General features: G+C 47.5%; 1 protein-coding gene and 1 pseudogene across 3 annotated transcripts in view; one reads left to right on the top strand and one right to left on the bottom strand.

Annotated features, from left to right (window-relative positions):
• The window catches only part of LOC144177120 (serine/threonine-protein kinase Nek7-like), a 37172-nt gene extending 15951 nt beyond the window's left edge, over positions 1-21221 (bottom strand). For 2 of the 3 annotated variants that reach the window (XR_013323810.1, XM_077705250.1), the window contains exons 1-4: positions 20740-21221; positions 20614-20676; positions 6749-6859; positions 6567-6675 (exon numbers count right to left, since the gene is read on the bottom strand). Coding sequence is in view for 2 of the 3 variants with exons in the window: in XM_077705250.1 (XP_077561376.1) it covers positions 6567-6675; positions 6749-6859; positions 20614-20676; positions 20740-20916 (460 nt within the window). In the remaining variant the exon portion in view is untranslated. The remainder of the gene's footprint in view (positions 1-6566; positions 6676-6748; positions 6860-20613; positions 20677-20739) is intronic. The other variant, XM_077705249.1, reaches the window with a different exon arrangement.
• Positions 3229-4791, top strand: LOC144174087 (uncharacterized; annotated as a pseudogene).
• Positions 21222-27507: the final 6286 nt, after the last annotated feature.

Below are 27507 nucleotides of genomic sequence, written 5' to 3'. Positions count from 1 at the left end.
GTGCAAAGAATCCTTTCCGGTACAGCGTCCAAGAAAGCGAATGCAAAGAAAACTGATGATACTCTTACACCAGACACGGAGTGCTGAGCGATCACGCTGCAAGCGTCATTGCTCCTGCGCTCACTGTATCCTTCCGCCGAGAACGGAGGAGTGTCAAGCCCAGTTTGGCCCGGCGTGTGTAAGTGCTTTACACTCCGGTATAAAACAAATATGTGCGACTGTGTAAACGCACACACACACAAAAGGGGTTTTTTGTAGCTTTCTGATGTTTTTACGCTCATAAAAAATTGATTAAATCAAGAGCGCACTATTACGTCATGATTAGTTCAAGAAATACCCGTTGTGCTCCGATACCATCGAACCCCCAAAAACCCCCATCTCAGGGGCCCTTTAAGCAACAACTCTTCAACACGGCTGTAACTGGGAGACAGCGCAGCCCAATGTCCGCGGCAAGCACTGGTTCACTCAACAAGCTGCGTGTGAGGGTGCCTCTCGAGTAAAACTGTCACACCTGTCACACTTCCTTAGACCCATCATCTACGCTGTTTTCTTGAAGTTACAATGTACCAACAAGCCTTTCAGCAAATGCTTCTGCTACACCTGCCCTGAGCATCAGTATATTCTATCAGCACTATGATGGGAGATGCACAATGGGAAAAAAAAGAGACCAGCGCTCCTAACAAACTTAGCTCTTTGTTTCCACATCAGTACAGACGGCAAAAAAAATGTGAGTGCGAAAAGAGGCATGCCTGACTGTACGTTTGTTGTAACAATCTATGAAATTCCTCTTGTGTGCAGGGTGGCTTCCCAGCAGGACAAACTGGAAGGTCTGTTAACTGCCGACTGAGGGAGCATGCTCTGTCCAGCTGTGCCTCAGTCTTTTTAGGCAGACCATAGGTGGGTCATATCAGATAAGATCAAACAAAGCATGGCTGGTCAACCTCTTCAATTTGCTAGAAATGTTTTGAAAATGGGAGCATGCATGCAATGTGCGAATTCACAAATATTTCCGGCGGAAAAAAATTTGAAACACACCCGCGTGGACCCTGGCCACTACCTGCCCTTGCGCCGCGGCCAAATTTAGCGACGTCTACCAAAAAGATGTACTCATCAGACGGGAATGGTAATTTTTATGCTTAATCTCCGCCTGGTGTACATTTTGCCCCCAAAATATCGTTGGCTAGAAAAACATGTATTTTTTGTAATAAATTTCCAAACCTTGCTCAGAGCGCATTTTGTTCTGTACTTTGCGGGCCAGTATTATCGTAAGTACTGGAGCTAAAGCGTTCAAATTTTTGTGAGGGCTGCTCCTGACAAGCACAAATAAGGGCCGTAAATATCGTGTCTGTGCAAGCTACGGTTAAGAAGCAACTGGTGCACAAGTTTGCAGAAAAAACGAAAACACTCCAAGTTCAGAAGCTTATTAAAAAAAAAAAAGACTTCTTCGATTTTGCTGAAATTCTCCCCAGATGTTCACCTGTGCATGTACTTCAATGATCATTAAAAACATGTTGCCTCACTTTGTTCCTGACACGCCTACAGCGCGAGAAAAAAGCCCCGTCGGCCAGGTCTTCACAAGGTCCCGAGACACGAAACAGTGAGAGCAACTTCCACCGAATGTGCAGACATTTTAAAATTTTTTGTACCAAAGCCAAGCAATTACTCATAGATAGTATTACGGAGAATTCAGAAGTGAAACTGAAATTTTTGTGTGAATTTTGGAACGAAAATAAACAATCTGCGCACTGCTAAACGTGTACTGGTTGAAGAAAAAAAGCAGAAGGAACTCCAGGCTTACGCGTATTAAAAAAAAAAATATACGCTTCCAGTTTTATGAAGCTTCCCACAAATATTTTCCCCTAACTTTCTTGTGTGAGCCCTAGAAATATCGTGCGTCATTCTAAGCACAACGTGGATACAGCGCACCTTTCCTGTGGTTGCGAAACCGCTGCAATGTATGGTGGTAAAACGCGCAATTTTAAGTTCTTTGGGTCTATTTTTAGAGCTTCCGCTAGACTTCCCCAACCGCGGTCCCTCTTTGTCTTACACTATCAACGCTCTTTTTTTTGTGTGCACTGCTGCCGTGATGTGCTATATTTAGTTCATTAGATCCACTATTGACAAGGTGCACGCAGTCCTATTTTTTAACTCGCCTGGACGTAACTTTCATTCGCCTGAAATCAAAGGTTCAACGGAAGCTTGTCCAGCCGGCAGCACACATGGCAAGTATTAAAAACGGACATCGGCCACACACAACCCCGGTGTGGGTAATGCCTCCAGGTAGCGCGCCCCTCTTCAGTCCTTCTCCGGACACCCTAGTTCAATTACCGAATTAGCGACCAAACAGGAAGGCAAATGCCCTTGAGCCTGGTGGGGTCCGGGACGACACGTGGGATCTTCATTTTTTTGTTTGAGTCGACTATTTTTTGTGCTTTTTCAACCGGATGCGGGAGTGGGGACTTGGCTGACCGAAAGAGTGAAAGGGAGTGGAAGGGGGCTGCATACGTTCAAATGGTCACGAGTTTTCAGTTCTGTCAGTTCTGCATTTCAATCTTCATTTCATCACTTTTTTTGTTATTCCATTTAAGTATTCTGATTTTATTATTATTTTTGTATATATTTTGCTTGCTACTCAGTCTCTTTTGTGTTTGATCTTGTTCATTATTTCCCTGCTCAATGGCTGCGAAGAGCAGCTTTCATTGAGTGCATTGTGCGGACTGCGGACTATCTCGACAAGCATCGATGGAGGATACCGCAGAAACGAAACTTTCGCAGCGTTAAGGACCTGGACATCAGCGCCCTGAAACGCCTTTTGGGCACGGACAACTTCAAGAAAATGAGTGAAGACGATTACTTGTGACAGCCCTGCTTCATGCAGTTTACTAAAGAAATTTCTCTGCAAATGTCCGAGCCTGACGCTGACATTTTTGTGACTGCCGAGGAAGCTGTGGAGCACCTAAACCATGACGTAGTTCTTCCTGAAGTGTCTCCACTGAAACCTCCAAGTGCAGTGAGAAAACGGGACAGACCAGCTTATGCCAATTGAAAGCAAAGGTAATTGGAGTAAGCTGTGACCAAAAAAGTGCGCTCGAGCATGCACGCCGCATATAACGCGAAGACTGCATCTGGCTCAACAGAGGAAAAGTGCTTCACCTCCGCCAAGTTCAGCCACAACTTTAACAAGCTTTCGCAACTTGTACATCCTCCAGGGAGCGTTGCCAGCTGCTCATGTTGCTGCCGTCATCCCTCAAGAAGAACGAAGTACAAAAGATCATTCCGGAAGCTTCCATGTACCTGATCAAGAAGTCCCGGAAGTTGAGGGAAAAGCATGGTGTATATTATCAGCCTGACCCGTACACGAGGCAAAGGGTGAGTCAGGACTGCATATCGACGGCATGTGAATACTTCACGAAAGATGAGCAGGAGTGTTCGACACAAAGTCCAAATAAGAAAGACGTTATCTCGGTTGTAGGTGACGGAGAAAAAACTCTTGTCACGAAACGCTTTATGACACGATCAATTTGAGAAGTGTTTTGCATTTACAAGGAACAAAATCATGACTCAAGCATTGGGGTAACAAAGTTTTACTTGTTGTGGCCTTGTTAGGTCAAATGTAGTCCTCAGCAAGAAGTGTGTGTCCTCGTCTACTGTGCGAACTACAAACTCTATGTTGCCGCTGTGGGAAATGCTAGCAACTCAAAAATAGATGCCAATGGATTGAGCGCTGCATTCCTCTGCACTCCGCCGTCAGACCACTGCTCCTTAGGGGAGTGCGACAAGTGCCCAAAAAGAGGGTCCCTGACGCTCGAAACACTAATATCCCCGAAGAAGAAGACATTGTGGTTGCCACGTGGGAGTCCGGCGACCTTGTGAAAAAAACCCTTGACCCTTCAGCATTCCCGAGGGGACTCCGACTATCACTGGCTACATGGATCGTGCACAATCACATCCGAAAGACCCAGGGAGCTGCCATCCACAATGAAAAGAAATGTGAACAGCGAGGAAGCGCGGTGTTTCACTTTGATTTTGCCGAAAATTGGACTGTCCTCCTTCCCGACGAGGTGCAGAGCTACCACTGGCATAAAACCCAAGTATCGATATTCACTTGTGTGGTGACGACCCGAAAAAACAGTCATAGTTTTGTGGTTGCAAGTGATAACGTCGTCTTGTATTACAGCGCACTACAAACAGGACACAGGGAAGGACGCAGACACAGCGCTGTGTCCTTCCCTGTGTCCTGTTTGTAGTGCGCTGTAATACAAGAATGTCGAAATACCAACTCGCCCATCAGTCCACATTTGATAACGTCTGCCATGGCTCTGCGCATGCCTGCTTGGCTTTGGAAAAAATCAGGCAGTGGGTAGACGACAATCTCCCACTGTACTCCAAGGTGACTTATGTGAGTGACGGAGCTGCCAGTCACTTTAAAAAAACAGGTACCAGATTCATGAGTTGCGAAAGAGTGATGTGCCTGAAACGCAATGGATATTTTCCGCAACAGGGCACGGAAAGAATGCCTGCAACGGAGCTGGGGGAATCGTCAAACACCAGGCGACACTTTACAACCTAAGAGAACCCGTAAGAAATGCAATTCAGCCAGCAAAAGACATGGTAACTGTGTTGTCTGAGAAGATCAAGGGTGTTCACTTCATATACCTCGAGGGGAACGAAGTTTCCGGCTATCGCGAAACAAAAAAGGTAGAATGGCGAACAGTGCGTGCGTTTCCCGGCATTCAGTCCTGGCAAGTGTGGCATTTAAGGAAGTCATCAGAAGCAGATATATGTGAGTGAGTAAGTGAGTGAAGACTTTATTAAAATCGCCTGCAGGCGGCCTCCGTTACCGAAGTGCCGTGACGCGGCCCTACATCTTTCCGGCTGGGCTCTTTACTAGGCAGCTTCCTCGCTACTAGTGTAGAGGTCCTCCGGCCTGCCTGCGCTGGGCGGCCGGGCCCTCTCAGCTTTCGCTCGGGCAATGCTGTTCAAGTGCCGCCAGGATCTGCTGGACGGCCTGTAGTTGTACGTCCTTGTCACTGCTCCGCGCCGTCAGGTACCACGGCGGGATCTGTTTCCATTGACGCTTCTGTAGGTCTTGCCGAGCAGTCCCACAGGATGTGAGCCATCGTAGCCCATATATGCGAACTATATGCAGAGCGGACTGTTCGTGCCCCTTTGAGGAAAGTGAACATTGATGTAGCAAGCAACGTGTAAATAAACAGCTAGTAGCTGCACGGTATTAATGGGGTGCCAATGGAACTCTGTCATGTCAAACGTTGACTTCGTTAATGTCACTTGGCTATTCTATTCTCCTTATCTTATAAGATATTCTGCCCTTTCAAGAAAAAAAAAAAATCTGCAGAAAGTCACAATCGTCGTTTTATGTCTCAGCTCCTTGTGACGAGCATGCTTGACAAGGCTCTTTTGCTTTTGAGTGATCAAAATGATGCGAGTTCTTTTATTGGCTCACACAGGTAAATTTAGAGGAAAATTTCTGCGGAAAGCTTCATAAAACTCGAAGAAGCGTTTTTTTTTTTTAAACGCGTGTGAGCCTGGAGTTCCTCCGTTTTTTCTTCAACCAGTACACGTTTAGCAGTGCGCAGATTGTTTATTTTCGTTCCAAAATTCACGCAAAAATTTCAGTTTCACTTCTGAATTCTCCGTAATACTATCTATGAGTAATTGCTTGGCTTTGGTACAAAAAATTTTAAAATGTCTGCACATTCGGTGGAAGTTGCTCTCACTGTTTCGTGTCTCAGGACCTTGTGACGACCTGGCCGACGGGGCTTTTTTCTCGCGCTGTAGGCTGTCAGGAACAAAGTGATGCAACATGTTTTTAATGATCATTGAAGTACATGCACAGGTGAACATCTGGGGAGAATTTCAGCAAAATCGAAGAAGTCTTTTTTTTTTTTAATAAGCTTCTGAACTTGGAGTGTTTTCGTTTTTTCTGCAAACTTGTGCACCAGTTGCTTCTTAACCGTAGCTTGCACAGACACGATATTTACGGCCCTTATTTGTGCTTGTCAGGAGCAGCCCTCACAAAAATTTGAACGCTTTAGCTCCAGTACTTACGATAATACTGGCCCGCAAAGTACAGAACAAAATGCGCTCTGAGCAAGGTTTGGAAATTTATTACAAAAAATACATGTTTTTCTAGCCAACGATATTTTGGGGGCAAAATGTACACCAGGCGGAGATTAAGCATAAAAATTACCATTCCCGTCTGATGAGTACATCTTTTTGGTAGACGTCGCTAAATTTGGCCGCGGCGCAAGGGCAGGTAGTGGCCAGGGTTTACGCGGGTGCATTCCAAATTTTTTTTTCAGTCGACCACAATTTTTTTTGACAAAAATATTTGTGAATCCACACATTACATACATGCGGGAATGAGGTAAAAAAATTTGAAGCGAATTGAAGAGGTCGACCAGCCATGCTTTGTTCGATCGTATCTGAAATGACCCAGGGTCAACACTTTCGCTGCACAGTTGACCTCTAAGCGTTCATTTAAGGCACCCATGCAGGGAGCACTGCACAGCAAACGGGGGAGGAAGAAGAGAAAGGCGCTCCACCTCTGTGCATTATCCTGTTCATGTGCATGTGCTTGAGCGCCGCACACACTTGCGAGAAGTACCTCCAGATTGTCGGCTCGGGGATCAGCTTGCCCTGCTGCCCGAAACCCTGCAGCGGGGGAGACAGCGCTGTCAGCACGGGGCAGGCGCCGAAACTCCTGGGACGGCCGGCAGACACTTGCCTGTATGAGCTGGGCCAGGTCACCGCCGTCTGCCAGCTCCAGGACAATGTTCAGCTCGTCCTTCTCGACAAAGGACACGTAGTACTTGACGATGTGCGGGTGCTGCAGCTTCTGCAGAGGAGAAGCAGTAGTTCAGGGCATAGTGCATTTGAGGCATAGCAGCCTGGTCTGGTTGCCATGCACAAGTGCTCACAGGCTAACGTGGGCTAGCATGGCAGACCACCAGGCACGGTAATATTTTGATCACTTAACGACCTTCTCATAAGGAACCAGCGGTTCACCTCTTATCAATATACAACCAGGAGACTCATAAGTAACCAGCGCTTCATCTCTTATCAATATACAACCAGGAGACACAAAACTTGTCAAGAAAATTTGTTTGCATGACTGGGCCACTGATGGAATGCACTTACGCATCTCCGTCGCTCAAACAGAAAGGACCGAGTCAAGCGTGCGTGCCCGCTTCTCAGGCGGCTTCTACACACCTTTCTCTGTGCCCACAGCTCGGCCACTCTCGGGTGGCCTTTTAAAGGAGCCATGAAGACAAAATACAAGTTGGGTTTATTAGAAAGACTGCTTAGTCCCAATAACAATGATACCAATATCATCGCAATCTTCGAAAAAATAACGGAGATACTATTAAAGAAAACGTGTGAAGCCGTGGCGACCCCCTAGCCAATTTCCCGCAACTTTTCTATGACATCACGAAACCTTGTTTGTGCGATTGGCGGCCACCTAACTGACCTGTCGCGACGACACATGACTGGACGTCTATAATGGGGCCTCTAGTTCCATTTGACTGCATCACTTGAATGCTAACGTGCAGTTAACGCACTGGAAATCATGTTTTATTGTTAGCTCGTATGACGTCATTCTTGCTCATAACACGTCACTGTGGCGCAAAATTTGAAAGTTTTTAAATACTTCTTGCTTTTTTTTCGTTTAAAAACATCTTTTGTGGCTGTAATGGAGCTGAGTGAGATACTGAATCCTAGTTCTTTCAAATTGCACAAAGCTGTATTTTTTAACCAGGCCTGTTTCCTCCGTGTTCTGTCCATTCACACGACCACTTTTTCAATACTGACACTTGCAGTCACCTCCTGTAATCCTGGTACGATAAATAGGTTACCACAACCGCAGGTTGCTTTCTCTGAGCTTTGAGGGCATCAGCCTGTTCATTGCCATCAATTTCTACATGGCTTGGTACCCAGCAAAAAGTGATTTTTGCCACAGACCATGAGTCGGCTGGAACTTGCAGAAGAAGCTGACCTTGCGGGGTCATTTGCAGCATATAGAGGTTCTAGTGCACCAAGAGAGTTAGAAAAAAAGGTCGCCTGCAGTGTTCTTTCAGAACATAGTTTGTTTAAAGCAAGCTGTGTGGCACATAGTTCTGCAGTGAAGACACTAGCGCCATGTCTAACACCATTACATTATGACTAATGAGGCCCCATTGCAGCTGCCCCCCCCCCCCCCCGCCTCAGTGCCTTCCTCCCTTGGAACGGTCTGTGAATTACGAAGGAAAGGCAGCATTCCTGGACTAGAGATTTAAGAACTCGTGTTGCAGTAGTTCCTTTGTAGTGTTGTGCTCATTATATTTGAGCAATGAAAGATCACACAGCTGTTAGCGGTATTCCCATGGAACATAAGTGGCTCTATAGGTGACCACTGTGTTTGAAACTATGTGAATTTCTTTCACATGGTTGCAAACATAGAATTCATTAAAGTTCAGTATCTAAGGCACATTGTCGGAATAGTCTGGGGCATTTTGGTGTAAAGAGCTTCACAACGAAGTTCCCAAAACAACCATAGACAAAGGTTGGCAGTGCAGGATGGAATTCGCAATATGTACGTGCTTCCAAAGAGTGTTATCTGTTTGTGCAGTCACCATTGATTGGTTTCTGCACACGGGATTTATATTGGAGACCTTTGGAAAACTTGTGTGAATATTCAACAGCCCCCAAGTGATGAAAGGGGTCGAGAGCTGGATCCGCCAAGTTTTGTTTCCTATGTGTGTCCCCGCAATGGGTATTCCACCAGGGAGTCTGCCAGACGGCTCAGGAGCTGCGATTTTTGCAGTTTCTAAAAGCCGTGGAGTTATTAAGTCACAAGCTTCATCCGCACTCACATCCTGCATCTCATGCAAGATTCATCAAGCGGCCAGTCAGCTTCCTACAGCTTCTACCTTTTTGTGCGCTTCGGTACAGCAAGTAGAGCTTGTTGAGTTTACCACAGCAAAGGGCATGGTGGGTAATACTACGCGCTCTGACAAGTACAGAAGAGGACGATGAAGTGGCCAGGCAGCGAGGACTACATGTGATCACGGAAAGAAAGGAAACAGAAGTTGTTCGATCTGGCAGCAAGGGTGTCGTTCTCTTCTGTCTCTACATTTTGGTGCCGTAAACATTTTGGTGCCGTAAACCCGGGAGCAGGCTGGCATCCTTTGCACTGACACCGTTCCGAGGATGGAGAAGCTTCGCAGGCGTCGAGGGATTCTTCGTGGTTCCACCACCCGACTTCTGTCTGCGGCGGCCAGCGAGATCCTCGTGGACGGCGCTCAGCCATCATCGTCCAACCTTCAGGAAGTCGTCGACGGGCATCGAGAAAAGGAATCCACTCTCGCCGAGCTGGATGACCAGATCGCCGACTCTCTTGATGGTGACGAGTTCGACAAAGAAGTCGCAGGCGCTCTGAACTATCACGAGAAGATCAGCAACGTGGTTAGCAGGCTTAGGTCAGCGCTGAACGCGCATGCATCGACTGGCGCTGCGGTCATGGATGGCTACCCGTAGAGGCCGGCGGGGATTACCGACGTGTCTGGCAACGCTACCGGAGCTGCGCATTCGGATCTTGTTAGCCAAGTCCTCGTAGCTCATGGGAGGCCTGAGCATCGAGTGTACATGTCGCCTTGCCAAAACTTCAAATACCTGTCTTCAACGGTGAGAGCCGCGAGTGGCAGGGCTTTTGGGAGCACTACGAGGTGACCATACACACTCATCCTAATCTTACAAATATTGAAAAGTTTCAGTACCTGAAGACTTACTTGACCGGCCCTCCGAAGCACGCAATCGAAGGGATATGCCGACGCTAATTACAAGATCGCCGTCAAGGTACTCACGGACCGTTATGGCAGGAAAGAGCTCCTCATCAACATCACATAGGCAGTCTGCTCTCCATCGAACCGATCGAGTTGTCGCCTCAAGTATCACAGCTGTGAGACCTCTACGACCAGATCCAATTCAGGACTGGCTGTTTAGACAGCCTTGGCATGCCATCTGCTGAGTACACAGTCGTTCTGCACTGGGTGCTGATGCGCTCTTTGCCAAAGGACCTGGCGATCCTCTACCGTAAGCGCACGAAGACGGACACGGCTGGAGCAGACTCTACAGCAGTATCCCGACAGGATCAAGTAAAGGCAATCCTCAAGTTTCTGCAAGTGGAAGTTGAAAGCAGGAAGGAGAGTCGCGTGTTACACGAAAAACCTAACTTGAGGAGGCTGTCAGCAACCCACAACGTGACACTGCCTAGCTACCTTCTGTGTTAATGCTGGCAGCAGGATCTTCATCGCCGGGTGCCAATTCATCAGTGCCTGGGAAGGCTACGTGCCCCCTCTGCGACATTCCGGGACACGCGATGCGCAACTGGCAGGCCGCTATACCAGCAGAGGAAAAGCGCCGACGGCTCTTCAAAAAGTATTGCTGCTTGAAGTGTGGGAAGCAGGGCCACATTGCTCATCATTGCCGAACGGCCGCATGGCTCAAGTGCGACCAGTGTTCAGGACGACAAATTTCACCACTGCGCGATATCTGAAAGAGCAGCAACGCACACTCCGCGTTGCCTAGGTACTTTTATCAGCAATGAAAACCGAGAGGCGGCAACACAACGAACTAGGCAGGTAACAACGACTCCTGCACGCAGCATGTATTTGTCACTGGTGTTGCTACAAACCGCCACAGTGTGGGCATGTGGAACCTGCGGCCGGGTGCCGGTACGGATACTTCTTGACACTGGCAGCCAATGGACTTTTGTCCGTCAAGACATGTTGCAGCAGATATCTCTGCCATATATTGGAACAGAGGATTTGGCAGTGTTCACATTTGGCAAGTGCAACCACCCACGCCAGTATCAATGCCAAAGGGTCAAGCTCACGCTATGTTGCTGCGTCGAATCGAAGGAACTCACTCTTCAAGCTCTGGAAGTGCCAGGGGTGTGTACCGTAAGGGGCCCTCCAATAGACGGTACCATGATTACAATGCTGCGTGACCGTAATTTGCCCTTAGCTGACAAGCCCCAAGAAGACCAACTTCAAAACTCGGCTGTCAGTGTGTTAATTGGCTCAGACAATTATTTGGGAGTTGTAACCGGGTGTGTCGAGAGTTTAAATGACAACCTGTGCACTGTAAAAACAATCTTCGGCTGGGTCGTTCAGGGAACATACAATGACAGCTGTCATCCTCTGCCAGCACGCAACACCGGGGCAATTGCTCTGTTCCTGGCTTGCACTGATGACTGGCGCACCGAGTTCCGTCATGGGAGCCCATCAGAGATGCGGCAGTTTGACGCACTAGGCATAAGCGATGCGCACAAGGATCCAGATGTCAACAAACACCCGGTGTACATCCAGTTCCACCGTGCAGTACACCAGAGTGCCGACCGCTACGTAGTAACGCTCATAATTAAGGCACCTGAGGTCTCGTTCTGCACCAACCAGACTGTACCAGACGGTAGACTAAAAGGACAGCGACAGCGCTACGAACACCAGCCAGAACTGCAGGAATATGATGACGTCATCAGCGAGTATTTCATGGAATGCCATGCAGTGAGAGCAGTACCGTCTGAAACCTCCGGGCAGACTGCTTGCTACCTACCCCATCATGCTGTAGTATGCCGTGAAGCCATGACTAAGAAGGTCCGCGTAGCGTCGTTCGATGCAAGTGCTCGCCACACAACCCGGAAGTTCCCCCCCGAACGAGCTCCATGGTGGTGTGGTTTCTGGGAACGTGTCATCTGGACAATCAAGAATGTGTTAAAGCACTGCCTTGGACGAAAAGGTCTCAGTTACGAAGAGCTACTCATGGTGCTGGATGAGGTAGAAGCGATTGCCAACTGTCGCCCTCTAGCGCGACTATGTGAGGACAGTAATACAACAGTGGCACTAACTCCATCACACTTCCTGATGGGCAAGCGCTCCATGAAACTTCCAGTACGGAGCAAACCACTCAAGAAAATTGCACAAAAACCGCTAACTAAACCCCCTACTAAAAATCCCGAACTACAATTCAAGGCAAAGCCCAAACGTCTCTACAATGAATTTCTGCACAACTAGTTCAAATCCGCTCATTTCATCGCGTCCTAAGTGGTCTCTCTACCACCACAACCTCCTAGTTGTGTCCTATGACTGCATGCCTATTGGACTGGCCTACCCCGGTCGTCGGCGCTGTGTCTCACCTTGCGTGGCCGCGACTAAGAGGTAGCTGTCCTCGTCTCGCTTCGATGCCGGCATTTGATGCGCGCGGTCACTCCTTGGACGGCGTGGGATCCGCGCGTCCTTGGTGGTTACCGCCTGGTAGCCGCTCTCGCTGGAGGTCCTTGATGCCAGCGCTCGATGCGCGTGGCTGTTCCTTGGTCGGCGTGGGCTCCGCACGTCCTGAACTTTCCTCGGTGGCTACCCCCTCGTAGCCGCTGCCGCTGGAGGTCCCAGGTAGGCTCAGCACGAATTTATCCTTTCGGGGCCGTCGAGACGAAGGTCGACGGAGCGTGGACGTTGGCCGCAGGAGCCCGACCGCCGCTGCTGGGGCCACGAAGACACAGGTTCGTGGTGCACCTAGGATGACGGTGCCGATGCAAAGTCAGCCCGCTCCCGCCCAGGCTCGGATGGCATGGTCAATGGCCTGGCCGCGTACCCCTGGCTCTTTCCTTGAAGCGCACATGCTCCTGCTGCCTCCTGGTTTCTTGCCTCCCGGTCTCTTGCCTCCCCCTTCCCTTAGTGCGCCCCGCTTCTAACCCCTCTGGGCGCTCCCGTGGCACACTCATTGGCTCCTTGCCTTTTCCATGTCCATATATAGTAATCACGCCGCTAGTCTCCTGCGCGGCGTTCTCGAATTGGCTGGCCAGCATATTGCCATATTTAACTATGATGCCTCAGGGTTTAGACGCTGGCGTTCTCTTATTAGTGCGTTCATGGCACGCCGTTCAAATTGGCAGTTCTTTGTACTTTTTTTTTTTTTCCTTTTCGGGGGGTTTTAATGCATCCCTCTCAGGGGTTGCCCTTGACACGACACACGGGAAGAAAGGAAGAAGTTGTTCGATCCGGCTGTCGGTCTCTTCACTGTCTCTACAGAGCTGATGTGGAAGCCAAAAAGCTTTAAATATTTTAAAAATTTTAAATAATAACCGTGTGAAAAAAGAGCTTGGTGGTGGTGTTTCAAGGGAGATGTCTGCAGGTTAGCAAGAAAAAGCAATTACAACTTCCATTACTAAACAAATGCCACATGGCTGCCAACATGGCTGCCAACGCTGTTCACGGTTCTGTCCGGCACAGCTTTCTTCGTCTCATCTTTCATTTCCCTTCCCTCCAGCTCCTCTGCACAGTCACTCTCCCCGTCTCCTCGCTGGTGTCTCCTTATGTTGAGCAGCGGTCGCGGGAGCTGTGTGCAGGTGTTCGTTTCTCCCACTGAGCAGTGGGAGCCAACAAGGTTAAGCTGACAGGCTTAGGCTTCCACGTGTGTTTGTCGTGATCGTGTGTGCCATGTGTGAAAGTTCACTGGCTGGCAGAAATTGTGGAAGTGGACTGCAGTACAAAGCTTGTTTTAATACAGCGTGATTGGAATCTGCACTGCATTATTCTTTTTTGCCTTTACTTTTTTTAGTGATGTGGGCTTCTGAGCCTTGCAAAGCCTTAGTTTATAGTTTACATTGAAGTTTCTTGCAAATTCGACACGCGAACTGTATTTACAGGCGTAATTGTTGTTGTTCGGATTTTACGATGCCCACATTTTACAACCCTTTTTCACGGTCCCGAGGAAGCCATACAATCGGGGTTCTACTGTAAATGCTTTTCTTGTGGGCAGATTATAGATGGCTGAGTAATCACAGAAATTCGTGAATGTCATCCAAGATGTGCAGGACAGTTTCAGTGTACAATTCGCACCATATTTGGATGAAGTAATTTTTGGCACTGCTTTTTAAGTTGTCCAGGTGTGTGCTGTGAATGGGTGCTTATATCTCAGAGCCCCTGCCCCGAGGCTCCTTTGAGGACAGGGACAAAGGCCAAAGTGGCACGACGTCGCGTGAGTGTTGTAAGGTTGGCGCCCAACCCACTGCCACCTGCCCCAAGCCACTGCCACCTTGCTAAACATGGAGGCGGTCATGGGGCCCCCTGTCCTCGCCCACTGCCACCGGGGTATCGCTGGGTGCAAGAGGTGCATTGGCGGCAGATGGACCAATCCCCTGGTTGCAATGTTGCGCCGCAGGCAGTGTGATGGGTGTTTGAGCTCCCACAGGCCGCTTTTTGGGAGGCAGGAGCAAGCAGTGTCACTGACAGGGGTCGCCGCCAAGGCCAGACGCTGCTTCCCACCTCCCAGTGAGCTGCTTGTCACACTATTCAATAGGTTTGTCGAGAATCCCAGAGGTGCATCGGACAAACTCGAACTGGGAGTCGAAGGATACGTCAAACGTAGACATGTAGCCTGTGAATGCCAGTACCAGGCTGTATGACACACCTGCTGGAGTGTTGCGGGGCAGGTCACAGCCCTGCCCCTCAATTTTTTTTAGCTTTTACCTGCGCCAGCTGACTATGAAGACCGACAAGAAGCAAGCATGCATTGCCACGAAATGCGAATTTGGTGCCACTTGAAAAAGTGCACTTCAGGACAGAGACGGAAGGGGTCTCGTAAGTGCCGCCAAAGCTTTCCTAACCCGCAAACCCAGTCTGCTTCACAACTCACAGAGAAAACAGTGTGCCTTGATTTTCACCCACCTGACTAAACCACGACCACGCACCGACTAGTCGGAGCCATTATCATTTCTTTAGTTTCTGGCTTTGGTGCGGGTTTAAAGGGACAGACAACCGATTTTCGTCGAGTATATATTCTCTATCCCGAATGAAAGGGCATCACTTAAAGCACCTTGATGAGAAACGGTTTTGCTGATAACGCCCTAGAACTTTTTAAATCGAAATTTTTAGATCTACGAGCCGTATGTGTCCCTCCCGAAAATAATGCTGGCAACCATGACATAGAGTAGCTCAGCAACATACTTTTGTCTGTATGCGAAATGAAAAACAATATTTAAAAACTTGTCCCCAGCTAAAAAAGTTTGAATCGCAGGCTTTCCTGTTCCTTTGTGTTTTTTTTAATGCAACGGTCTATTTTGCACGAATGCGCCATCTGTTGGGGTAGACGATAGGTAGAATCTGGCTTCACGTTGTGGAGGTGGGACGTTCGATTCTCCCCGAGCACGACGTTGTTTTTTGTTTGTTTGTTTTTTTAAAGCTGCCGTTGGCGTATTTGGAAACTGAAATCAAATATTTTGCAGAACAAACGCCCCTGACTCAGGGAGAATCGTCAAAGCTCCTTCACGGGGTCTGTTTACTAAACGCTGCCGTTGATTCTGGGCATGGAGGCTCACTTAGCCACACTGAGAGCAACCCTGCGGCGGTGGGTGGCGTGTGTTTAAAAATTTTTAAAGTAATGTTTAAAAATATATATACAATTTAACCTTGTACAAATACTTGTGTTATAAGGTTTTCAATACGTAAATAAACGTTTCCGCAGTTACAGTAGCTGGTAGATTTGCAGGTCACGTGACAGGGACACATATTGTAGTGTCAAGTTTCGACACTACGAACCGCCACCCTTCCGATTTCAGGAAGATTGCTGGCAAATTAAAATTATTTCCGCCAATTTGTTTAGAAATTGCTTGTGGTTACCGGGCTAAATAAAACGCCGGCTTTCATATGAGCTAGAGAACATATACGCGACAAAAATCGGTTGTCTGTCCCTTTAACAGTGACTGTGGCACTGAGTGGAAGCAGTTTGGACAGTTGGGTAAACATCCAAACAAACTGCTCTCATTGCGAATTGTGAAGTACTAGACAGCAAGCAAAGAGCGCTTATGAACTTCTCGGAATACACCAGTGAATGTGCTCAACATTCCGCAGCTAGTCTGACATGCAGGGGGATTAAAAGAAATATGAACAACAGAGCTCACAACCTCTGACACATGCTGCACCATCTTACTGCAAAGTGAGTAAACTGTGCACACGTACGATTCTTTGAGACCACTTGAGAGTACAGCCTACTTTTATGACAAGTGCTTGATCAAGAAGCGACTCCGGTCATTTATTTTGAGGTGCCTTTTCACACTGTGTTGTCACTGAGCAGGACGATGGTTGAAGGGCGTCATGCTAGCTGCAATCACCCTGGCTCTTGAATATAGCAGATAACAGGCACGCTGACACGAGGCTTGCTTGCTGACACACGTGCATTCAAAATTGAACCGCTTGCTCGAGGAAGGAAAATCCTCTGCGCATTTGAGTGGCTTTAGCTATGGAGCTTTTCTTTTATCAGCAGTACAAGCTAGACCATCACGTGCACCAAGTGTTTCCTCAGGCACTGCTTTCACTAAACGAAAGTGTGACGAGTTATCTAATGTGACCTTTTAATGGGTTTTTTGAACATTCAGCAGATTTTTTGCTGGTACCTGCCAAGATGACTATCCCGACTGCTATTTGTGGTGGACGGGTTACATTGACCAAAAAAGGAAGGGGGTGTTGTTACGCGACCTCTGGGATTAGTTCTCGGGTGCATGGAAGGGCCAATGAACTCTCAATAGGCAAGCATTTGAGTCATTTTACTCTGTTAAGGTGGATGACTTACAAAGATTTGGTGACAAAGAACTTCGAACGAAGGTACGATCTCTTGACGAAGTCGTGCGACAAGTAGTCATTTTTACCAAGTACAGTGTCTAGGAATGGTTGTTGAACAGCTTTTCCTTTCAAAGAAATTAAAAAGAGCACAAAGGGCATGAACAGAGAAACACAAGTAGACTGGATGAGCGCTTGTCCAGTCTACTGGTGTTTCTCTGTCCATGTTCTTTGTGCTCTTTTTAATTTCTTTAAAGCCATGAACCAACTCATCCAACAAAGCACTTAATTAAGCTTTTCAATTGTTCAGGCAAGTTTCACGGTTGATACGTGCTGTGCTTGTGTGGGTTTTTTTTTCCGTGTTATCAAATGAATAAATGCAGAAAGGTCACCCTGTTCACATATTTTTACTTGTGAATGCATGTGCGTCAGCAAGCAAGCCCTGTGCAAGCGTGCCAGTTACCCATTATATTCAGGAGTCAGGGGTGCGGCAAGTTGATTGCAGCTCGCGCGATACCCTTCAACACCCATCCTGCTCAGTGGCGACACAGTGTAAAAACGACTGGCGTCGCTTCTTCATCAAGCATTTACCCAAAGCATTTGTTACACTCTCATATGCTCTGGAAGAACTGCGCATGCGTACAGTTTACCACTTTTGCAGCTAGCCTGTGCAGCATGCACCAGAGCCTGCGCGCTTTGTTGTTCGTATTTCTTTCAACAGGTGGGGACACAATTTTCTGGACCATGCAAGCGCATGGAAAAAATTACTGTTGCGCACTCAGGAAGCAGGATGCCTGCTGTTGAGACTGATGCGGCCCATATGCCCATCCTTGCACACTCGAAGGTGCGCGAATTTTCTCTTTCGGCAGCCATGCTCCAATTGTGATCAAAACCTTGCAGGACGGTGACTTGGCAGCATTCCTTTCACCCCAATGACAAATCTGCCACAAGTAGGACTGCTTGCACCTGCTTTTACACATACAATCGTCAGCTCTGATTAATCGTCTTTTAGAAAGTATTTTTTTAATGGCAGCCTGCGCTAAACGTTAGTTGTAATGATGAAGTGAAAAACAAAACAAAAAAAATATCAGAGGAATTACTGCAAGTTACGACAGATCAGCAAACACATGCGCAACTGCCTGTGCAAACGGCATAATAATGTCATCGGGCTACAAATGCACGACTGACATTCAAAGTGCGGCGGCCGAAAGCGAGAAAATGTGCGCACCTGCAGAAGGACGTGCGTGCGCGTCATGTTGGTCTCGGCAGCAGAGTGCGCGGCCCTGCCTGTAACTTTAGGCACTTGATGTGTTGTCTTGAGAAGTGTCCCGTACCCCGTACCAGGGATTTATACACACACCCCTAACACCCCCCCCCCCCCCCCAACACCCCCCAGGAGGATATCGACACCCCCCCAAAAAAGATTCCACAACCCCGAGCACCCCACCCAGAGATTTATACACACACCATCCAACATCCCAAGTGACAGAGGCCGACTGCCAATGATTGGAAACCCCGCGGGTCCCCCTTGGCTCCCGAGCTATCGGCCACCCATCGGCAACTCAGCTGAAAGATTGACTAAGCACCAAGCAAACCGCGACTGGAAGGAGCGTCACAGGGAAAGCCCATCGGAGGCCGAGCTTTAGAATATCAATAAAAGCCGTTGTTGTCCAAGCCCACGCCGTGTGCGTGACGTGTGGAGACAGGATGGTTAGCGCGGTGAACAAGCAACAACGCAGCAAAAAGTAGTTGCCTAAAAAGTATGATTGCTGGGGTTTAACGCACCGACGCAACGCAGGCGATGAGGCGCGCCGTAGTGGAGGGCTCCAGATTAATTTTGACCACCTGGGGATCTTTAACATGCGCTGAAATCTCGCACACACGGGCGTTTTTGCTTTTCGCCTCCATCAGAAAAGCGGCCGCCGCAGCTGGGAATCGAACCCGCGACCTCGTGCTCAGCAGCGTTGCCTAAGAAGTCACAGCGCCGTGTTACCAAACAACGCCTACTCAAACTAGAGTGCAGCGTATTCAAAATAGCGTGCAAGATGGAGTTACACATTCCGTAGAAATGGGTCATTTGTATGTCCTATCGCAACAGTGTACGGCAAACTACTTGTGTACTACGTGTCTTTGCGCGTTTCTTTTTTTCCGCAGGTGTGAAGGTGAACTGACGCGTCGCTGCGACGGCCGCCTCTCTCTCGTGGATTGAAACCGCCGTAGTACTCCTCTAGGTGTCTGTGAGGTGTGTTTTGGTGTCGGTGGCTGTGTTTGAAGACCGGTGGAATAACGCCATTTGCCTACAGCGGCCGGCCACTGAAAACATGAGTTCCCATTTTATTTTTCAGCGCCCGGTACGTGAGAGCTCGCAGTCAACCCCGCCTAAACTTCTGCTGTTGTTTATAATGATTGGCGCCCTTGAGTGCTGCTCAGTGTTGTTGCTTCTTGCAAACACTCACATACATGTGCCCCTATTTGTGGGACGCCAGTTCTAACTATCCTCTTTCCGGCTTCGTGTTTTCCAAACAAGTAGCTATGCTCCCACTGCAGTTCACGACGTCCAGCATGCGTCAAAGCAAGACTCGTGTGCGGTATAAGAGGTACGGATGTGTTGAGCTGGCATTATTAAACGTTAGCTATAAATAAATCTTTCGCTTCATTATTTCCGTGAGCTACGTAGATATCGCCGAGTGACAAAGCAATTACACCGTGCCGCTGCGCTGCTTTGTCAGTTCCGTTCACTTCTGGTGCATCTGACACGGCAGAAGTGAGCGACAGCAGCATGTTTCATTGTTGAGATTGAGTGTTAACAAGCTAAAAGTTTAGGCTGAATATTTTCACACGTGCATGCGTAAGGATGGTGCTAGGTGCTGTATTTAGTAAGCAGAACATTTACCATTGTAGTGAACGATTTTTTTTTTACTTATTTTAGAGGCGCAACCATGTAGAGGTGTTTCCCGTGGACAAGTGACAGATGCAGCAGAGAGAATAAGTCTTCCAAGTTGGACTATTCTACAATAGTGCTGTTGAACTACATATTGTGATTTTGGCCCATCGGCGAATTACCGAAGGAAAGGGTCTTGTTTTTATTTACCTGAATACCTGAATGCTTCAGTTTTGTAGGCATCTCAAGCCGCTGAACGAAGCATGGATCGGTTCGCGCTTCAAGAACTTTTTCATTTTTCGTCTACTATTGTGTTTTTATTTTCCTTTCGTGTTTGAGCTTTGAACAAACTTATTTGATATTCTTACCACTGTTAAGCCAGGTTTGTTGTAAACTTATTTCATATTCTTGCACTGTTAAGCCAGGGTTGCTGTTGTAAATTTGATGTGCATAATAAAAAAAGTAAGCGGAAAGGTCTGCTGTGTTGTGTTGCTCAATTGTTTTTGGGAAGTCACGTAATTGCTTCCCAAAGTTGTTGCAGTTCATTAATTGTGCCTTGCGGCTTGATTTTTGTTTTATACATGTCATTCTAAAAAAAATTATTTAATGCATGCGCATTAAATAATTTTTTGTATAATGGCATGTATAAAGCAGAAATTAGGCCGCGAGGCAACTCATAGAATAGGCAATGGCCATAAGGACTGGCCGAAAGCCAGAAACGCGCATGAAAAGAGCATGGGGTTCACGCTTAGGCATTATCATGGTAATATGCTTTGCCCAGCATTGTCCAATATTGGCCTTCCAGAGCTGCCAATTGTTGGCTTGCCACCTTTCCCAAACGCCAGCCAATAATGGGGACCCAGGTATTGCCAAGCTCGGACGTACTGGCCACTGATAATTTGCGATGGTTGGGCTTGGCACTTCATGCTGCTTGGGATCCGTTCCCCCCCCCCCCAAGTCGAAATTCTGGATAAACCCGTGCCCCGTACGCGACTTCAGCAACAAGCTCGATCCGCCGGCATGCATTACAGCCCTAGGTTCTTCCACGATAGGCACTACACAAAGCTAGAGCGAGTGCCACGGGCCGCTGGGCGGTGTCGTTTCGCCGACAGGCGGGTTCACCTGCAGAAGGGCCGCCTCCCTGATGCAGTCGGCCCTGGCCCTCTCATCCCGCATCCCTTGCACCTGCGGGCAAAGTGAGCGCCGGTGAGCTCGCAGGCGCGACGCGGGATCGCACGCAGCGCTCACCTGGACTCTCTTGAGGGCCACCAGGCTGCCGTCACCGGTGCACCTAGCCTTGTACACCACGCTGAAGCTTCCCTTCCCGATTTCGTGCACGAGCTCGAGCTGCTCCGGCAGGACGCCGCCGCCGCCCTCCGCTGGGCTGGAGAACGGCAGCACTCGCTGCGCGGCTATACGGGCCATCTTGCGAGCAGGAACTGTTGCACCGGCCGGAACTTCTCATGGATCGTCTTTCTTGCCCATGTCAGCCTCCTTTCACCGTAGCACAAACAACAAACGTGGGGGCGGCTACGCAGTACGGTAGTGGTACAGCCACATAGTGCTGTCACGTACGACTGTCCAACAGTGGCGACCGACGAGGTGAATGCAAAACATAAACCAGTAACGCAGTGTCTAGAGTGCCGTCCGACGGCTCTTAGCGGGGCCTTGTCCGACGGCGCTGCCTGCAAGCGTATGCCAAGGTAAATACAACTGGTAGCGAAGCCAGGGGAGTGAATGGGACGCGAAATTCGCTCGCAGCGCCAGACAAACCCCTGGTGTTTGGGGGCGGTACTAAAAATATGGCGGCGCGTTGCAGACATGCACTGGGAGACGCCATCTTAATGAGGACTGAAAAGCCGAGCGGGAGGGGGGCAATTTAGCGCCAAATTCAATTGGGACGCACATGCAAGGTAAAATTGAGGAAGTGGAAGATATTCAGATGGCCAGCGCACGAACTTGTTCCTGATGCGCAACCCGCCACATTATCAAAAGGGCAATTGTTTTGCTCTGATTGATGAAGATTTGCGCGTGCACTTTTTTTGCACCCCTTTTTCTAAGTATAAGATTGTTTTGGTTTATTGGTACACAAAATATAGACAAGAATAAAGAGTAGAGTTTTAATTTATATTGCCTAAATTTACCATTCATACAGTAAAAACACAACTTGGTTATTTTGCGCTTTTAGTGGCAAACAAACGTGTATGGCACATGGCCGCATGATAATAACTAGGTATCCAGCCAGTGCATATCTATCCAGTGCCTTGTTTGTCGAAGGTCCGCGTCATAGAGTTAATACTACTGACTCTAGAGGAAAAGCTGCCCGGCCAGCCCATGCATTGAAACCGTGCTACACCCGGGCGCTGACATGATGCCACCCTCACAGCGTTGCCCGCTGCCTTTTTGCCTACTAGAGTTGGCGGCAGTAGTGGGTATTCACCTAGTAACCAACGCATTCCATCATGGCAGCCACCGTTGCTGTGAGTGCGGCGTGAAAACTTTGCTCTGCAGAAACGTTGTGTGAAGTTTTTCCTGTGGTAGGTAGCGAACTTTTGTGCCATGCTGCCGCGTTAGATGCAGTTTTGCATTCTCCGCAACTGAGAAGGGTAGCGCGTAGATTAGCGGGTACTTCGTACGCTCGGAGAGGTAGCTTTTGCGGGTGCGTCAGGGGAGTTCGGTCGTCGCTTCGGAGTTGAGCGGACGTGTTTTTTCGTGCTCCTGTGCTTCGGAGGGGCTTCATTTCGTCGGCCCGTTGCAAGAGCGGGCCATTGGACGTCGCCCGGTTTTCGCTCTGCTGGTGTGGGCGGTCGAGTGCCAGCTCCCGCCCGCACCCCCCCAGTACCCGTCGGGACCGCCGCAGACTTCGCTCTTCGTCGCACCATGCTCGCCTCCGCGCTTCACCGTTCCCTTCGAGGTTTCTCGTCTCCCGGACGCAGCATTACGCCAGCCAACAATGTTCGTGGTGTGTTGTGTGCGACGGAATCGACCACAGTGGAACTACTCTTCTTTACTCTTTCCTCACCTTTCTAATCTTTACTTTTCTCTCTCCTATCCTATTTCCCCTACTATTCCCGCTTCCGGACTGTGTTAAATGCAGGTGAGCTCCCATGAGAGCTTAATAATATCCCCAGTCCATTTATTTTCCTTCTTCCTTTAAAAAGAAATCACTTCCCCTTGATTGCTTTTTTTCCCCTGATTTTTTTCCTGGTGGCTTCCCCTGTATTCGCGCATGCGCTGTTTCTGTATATATCATTTTGTGTGTGCTAAAAGAGTTCAGTTGATGTGCAGCGCTAGTCCTGTGTAGTCTTTTCTTTGTTGTCCCGTCTGTAGAGCGCTATTTTAACATGTTTCACACGCCTCCCCCCCCCTTCCCCCTGTATGCGTCAGCTGATTGTTTTCGCAATCTATTGAGGTGCTCTTTACAACTACTTGCTTTTCTAGCGAATGGAAGTTCAAACTGGACAACGCTTCCAAGAAATGCATGTAAATGGAAATCGTATTTGTGACGGCTCTTTATGCTAAACAAACACGCTTTCTGTGCTGTTCCTGTGCCTGTCTACGAGGCCCCTGCAGCACGTGTGTCAACTTTTTTCTCCAGTTGAAATGCTTTTAGGTAGCGGCCCTTGCATTAGCTTAGATTCAATAACCGTGAAATACCCAAGCCTAATATTACTAAGTTATGTGCATCAAGAAACTCGCTCAAGAGATTTTCCGTTTTTCTAGGTACGCTTAGAAGATTTGTCATTGATTGTATGCTTATGGACGTCACACAAGGTACACGATTAATGTTGTCAGGTTACATTAGGTCGCAATAATTCTATTTAATAGCAGCTTAAACCAAATCTCAACAAAAGCAAACCAGAGACTAGAAGATATCATGTAGAATGCGCATTTCCATTCTGGGTTTGTGGAACTATAGCTTTCAGTACTTCCAACTACAAAGAAAGTAGTGCAAGTGTTCATTAGTCGCTGCAGGGCTGTTTACCTTTTAAAATTTCATGCCCCCTCTCCCAGAATAAAGAAAGAGGAAAATTGTGTGAGGAACTAACTATTTCCAGCAAAGTTATGGCAGGTTTAAAGCCAATAAACAGACTGGTTTAAAAGCCAAAAAACCTTTTTGAAGAAAAAACAATTTCATGATAAAAAAACCTAAGCACTGGAGAAGAGGAGAAGAACAAAATAAACAAATACAAGCAGAGGCAGCATAAAAGAGCAAAAAATGAACAAAGCAAATGCAATTCTACGATTCAGTTAGTCACGAAAGCTTCCACGAAGGAGCAGACACCTCAGGATAAATTTTAAAAATTAGAAATTATGTACCCTATTTACATCATGTACACAGAAAATCAGACATATTTCAGTGGTTTTAGACAAGATGGAGCTGAAGTAGCCAAATCAGTTCTTGCCTTGAAGAAGCAGATTGCAGTGATTAAGAGAGAAAAACAGTAACAGGTGCTGTAGGGGCGTTACCAGCATGCAGCATCCTTCGTTTGCCCATTTTGTCATTTTTTCGCCCGTGGCGCTGTCTTTGTACTGGCCATTTCCACGCCATGTTTTTTTTTCTCCCGAATTTTTTGTCGTTTATTTTATGCCAGTCCTTTCCTTTCCTTTCAAGTTTCCTGTTCCCATTTCCACATGTAGCACAGCCAGCTGGACAGTTCTTCTTCTTCTTTCCTTGGCTAACCTCCCTAGCTTTCTTCTACTGTTTCTTCCTTTCTTTGAAGTCGCACATTAGGTCATCTTAGCCTTGCTCTTACCATCGCAAACTTCCCTAGAGGTCTGGTGGTATTACTGGTGGTGAAATAAAATTTGTTGGATGAGAATTGCTTGTACATATGACCCTCTTGCTTTTTCTAAGTTTATTTTTGCTTATGATACACGGGATGATGGCATTGCGATGGCCCATTATTTTTGATGAAAATAAGAATGCTGATCACCACAATCTGAATGAGCATTAGCCAGAACTTTCATAATCAGCTACAGCATTACTGGAACCCAGCTTCGGTAATGAAACTCCTTGTTGCTGTGAGCACGCTGGAATGGAAGAGTGGAAATTCTACAAGGTCTGGTGTGACACCTTTGTGGCCACCAGTTTGATGTTGGCATAAATGAGAAGGCTGTGCTACACATATCAAATTCCTTCGTTCTATCGTGTATCGCATTCGCATATCGCAAACCTTCCTTTTATCTAGTGTATACAGCTGAAGAACGTCTCCAGGTGGCCCTGGCTGAACCAATACAGGCAGATGTAACTGTCGCAAATAATAAAATTGAGAGTTCAATTTATTGTCGGCTTTCTTAATGACTGCCATATGCAATGCACATTAAGTGTCTGAATACTCTATATTAGCGATTGATAGTCTCATGCTAGGCAGTCTGATTCACCTGCTATAGTTATGTTTGGCAGCTCTTTCAAAATTAAACACTGTGATTGAACTAATGAGCGGCAATAACAATTTATAGGTGCACTCAAATTAATTTACTTTTCAAGGGAGACGTATATCCTTCGTCGACTTCGCCTTGCACAAAATACATGACGGTCCCATCGCGACCCAAGAAAGCGCATATGTGTGTTACCTCAACATGCTTCGTAGGCGGTTTCTGTTGGCAGACAGATTTCCGGCCGAACACGCAGTCATTTTAGGCAAAATTGCCTGCAGGCAGGGTGGTCCTGATAATTGGGCGTGAACAGAAGTGGCCGTTTCCCTTCATTGGCGAAGGCACCCAGGGAAGGACAGAATAATTTTTCTTAACGCCCTGCCACACAGGTGCCCATCTCACATGAACGAAGTTTACTGTACTCCTCCCCCCACCTCCTCTGTGCAGGTATACACATGGGCCATATGAGAGCAGAGGTTCAAGTATACGTAATTAAACAACGTCGCTGATCCACCGAATTTAAAAGATGTGTCATGCAAAGCATCAAATATATTCTCGAAAATTTCAGATTGCGTGTTTCAGCGATCGAAGGAGCATGCACCAATCGCACACACCCATACAGGAGATTTCTGCACCTACATTCGGGATTACCTTTTGGCTTCGCCTTGTCCTCCTCTAGAAAACCACCTTACTGTACAAATAAAGTTACCATTATTATTATTAGTTGGCGGTTGTTTTATCTCTGACTCAAGTAAAACACCGTTCAGTGAAAGTATAACAGCACCCGTAAACAAGAGCCTAGTTATACGCTAGGCATGGTAAAATGGTTCGTACATTTGTTTGTTTTCAAATTACGAATCATATACGATTAAAAGGAGCCGATCTGCCCAGACATGTTTCGCGCATAACGTATGACCGGCTGACGGCGAGTTCAAATCGGCAGCAGCCACTACGGATATGTAGAGGTGTCCTTGAAGATAGGCGGCGGCGGCTTTATTCCGTATCGTCGGCAGTCTTCGCAAGCTTGTCTTCGCAAGCAACGAAGTGACACAGCAGACACTAAGGCGTGTTAGAGTGAACCTTTGTAAATTAGCCCCACACGATTGACGCTCCTCACAATATACCGAAACTGAATTTGGCGCCTCAGCCCGACGTCCTCTTTTTGCTTATAATTTCATTTATTTTTGTTCGTCAAGCATGAATACTTCAAGAAAACTAATAAAAAGCATAAAAACTCGTAAAGAAACTCAGTTATTGTCATAATAGTTGTTTAATTTTAGCTTAGGGCCCTAAATTTGTGCCTCATTTTCAAGAAAAATTGTTAGCCATATCTTCAACTACTCATCTGGCAACTACAGCGTGGCATCATGGCGGCATCCGTGTTTAGACACATTTTTGAGCCAGCTTTACCCGCCTGGTCCGCGTACTCTCTGCTGGTGAAATGGGCAGGGCAGAGCGCATGCGGCTAAAAGGAGGAAATTATTCCACGTTTTGATTGGCTCCTGAAACCACTGTCAGTTGGGGACAAAAGTTAGGGACATTTAGGGAATTTGTTGTTGCAGCGAGCAGGCTTGATGTGGCCTCGCGCGTAGCCTCCTAGGGAATTCCCTGTAAGAAGCTGAGTGCCAGCGCATCGCTTCCTCTAAAAAGAGGAGGCGATGGCCGGTGTCAAGCAGCAGACGACGCAAGAAACGGCTGGAACTGACGCTTCCTTTTGTAATTACTTCAAGTTTTACGGGTTTCTGGCTGAAGGATTTTTTTTTAATGCGGAGCGTGCCTGCCTGACCGTGTCCGTGGTGTCGCCCCGAGTTTGTCCTGCGCTGGTTCCTTTATTCTCATAAACTATCAACATTTCTTTCTCCTCTTACTGCTGCCCCGCACCAACCAATCATCAGTCTTGGAGGACGTCTTCTTCATTATTTCTCAGACACTTAATTACCTCTGCGTTTAAGTTTCTGCTTCTTTCAAGAACGATGAGAAAATCAAAGCGAAATTCCGTTCACGGTTGTGAGATTTCCTACAAACGCGCGTGTACCCGGGAGAACAGTTATCGCAATAGCAGTTTTACGTGTGCAGTGCGCCACTTCTAAACTAAAAAGAAACGTAGGATGAGATATTGCCCCTTCAAGTCAGTTTCCAGATGTGGTCATTCCAAAATGCACATTTATTGGCGATATAGATGGTAGCGTAGCTTATTTAGTAGCTCTAGTCTAAACAAATTTGTGTTATTGCAGGATGCTTGATTGCTATGACACTAGCCCTTTTAGTAACTGATGTAAAGCAAGCATTAGATTGCTTCCAACTTACTGGCTTCAAGAACAGATGTGAAGGCCAGAATTAAAACATGCAAAATATTTAGAACCTGCTGTTGTAAATGAACCTGCAGTGTAGCATCTCAAAATTTAATAATGTCTTCTTGTGAAGACCTTTAATATGTTCCTCGGACAAATGACTTATAATTTTACAGCTTGAGAGGTACAACTTGAAATGGTTGTGAATGTTGGCTACCTGGCAGTTCGTTTAAACTGCAGCATAAATACCAGATAAGTGACCAGGGGACGATGACGCGGAAGTGCTTGTGTATTGTCCTCCATATTATTTAGACGTTCCTGCACTATGTAAAAGGAATATACCAAA

Source organism: Haemaphysalis longicornis, unplaced genomic scaffold (assembly GCF_048455015.1).
Source record: "Haemaphysalis longicornis isolate Haplotype H1 unplaced genomic scaffold, Haemaphysalis longicornis Haplotype H1 scaffold_1, whole genome shotgun sequence".
In the NCBI taxonomy this organism is placed as follows: domain Eukaryota; kingdom Metazoa; phylum Arthropoda; class Arachnida; order Ixodida; family Ixodidae; genus Haemaphysalis; species Haemaphysalis longicornis.
Note: the sequence above shows the minus strand (reverse complement) of the source record. Positions and strands in the feature narration are given on the sequence as shown.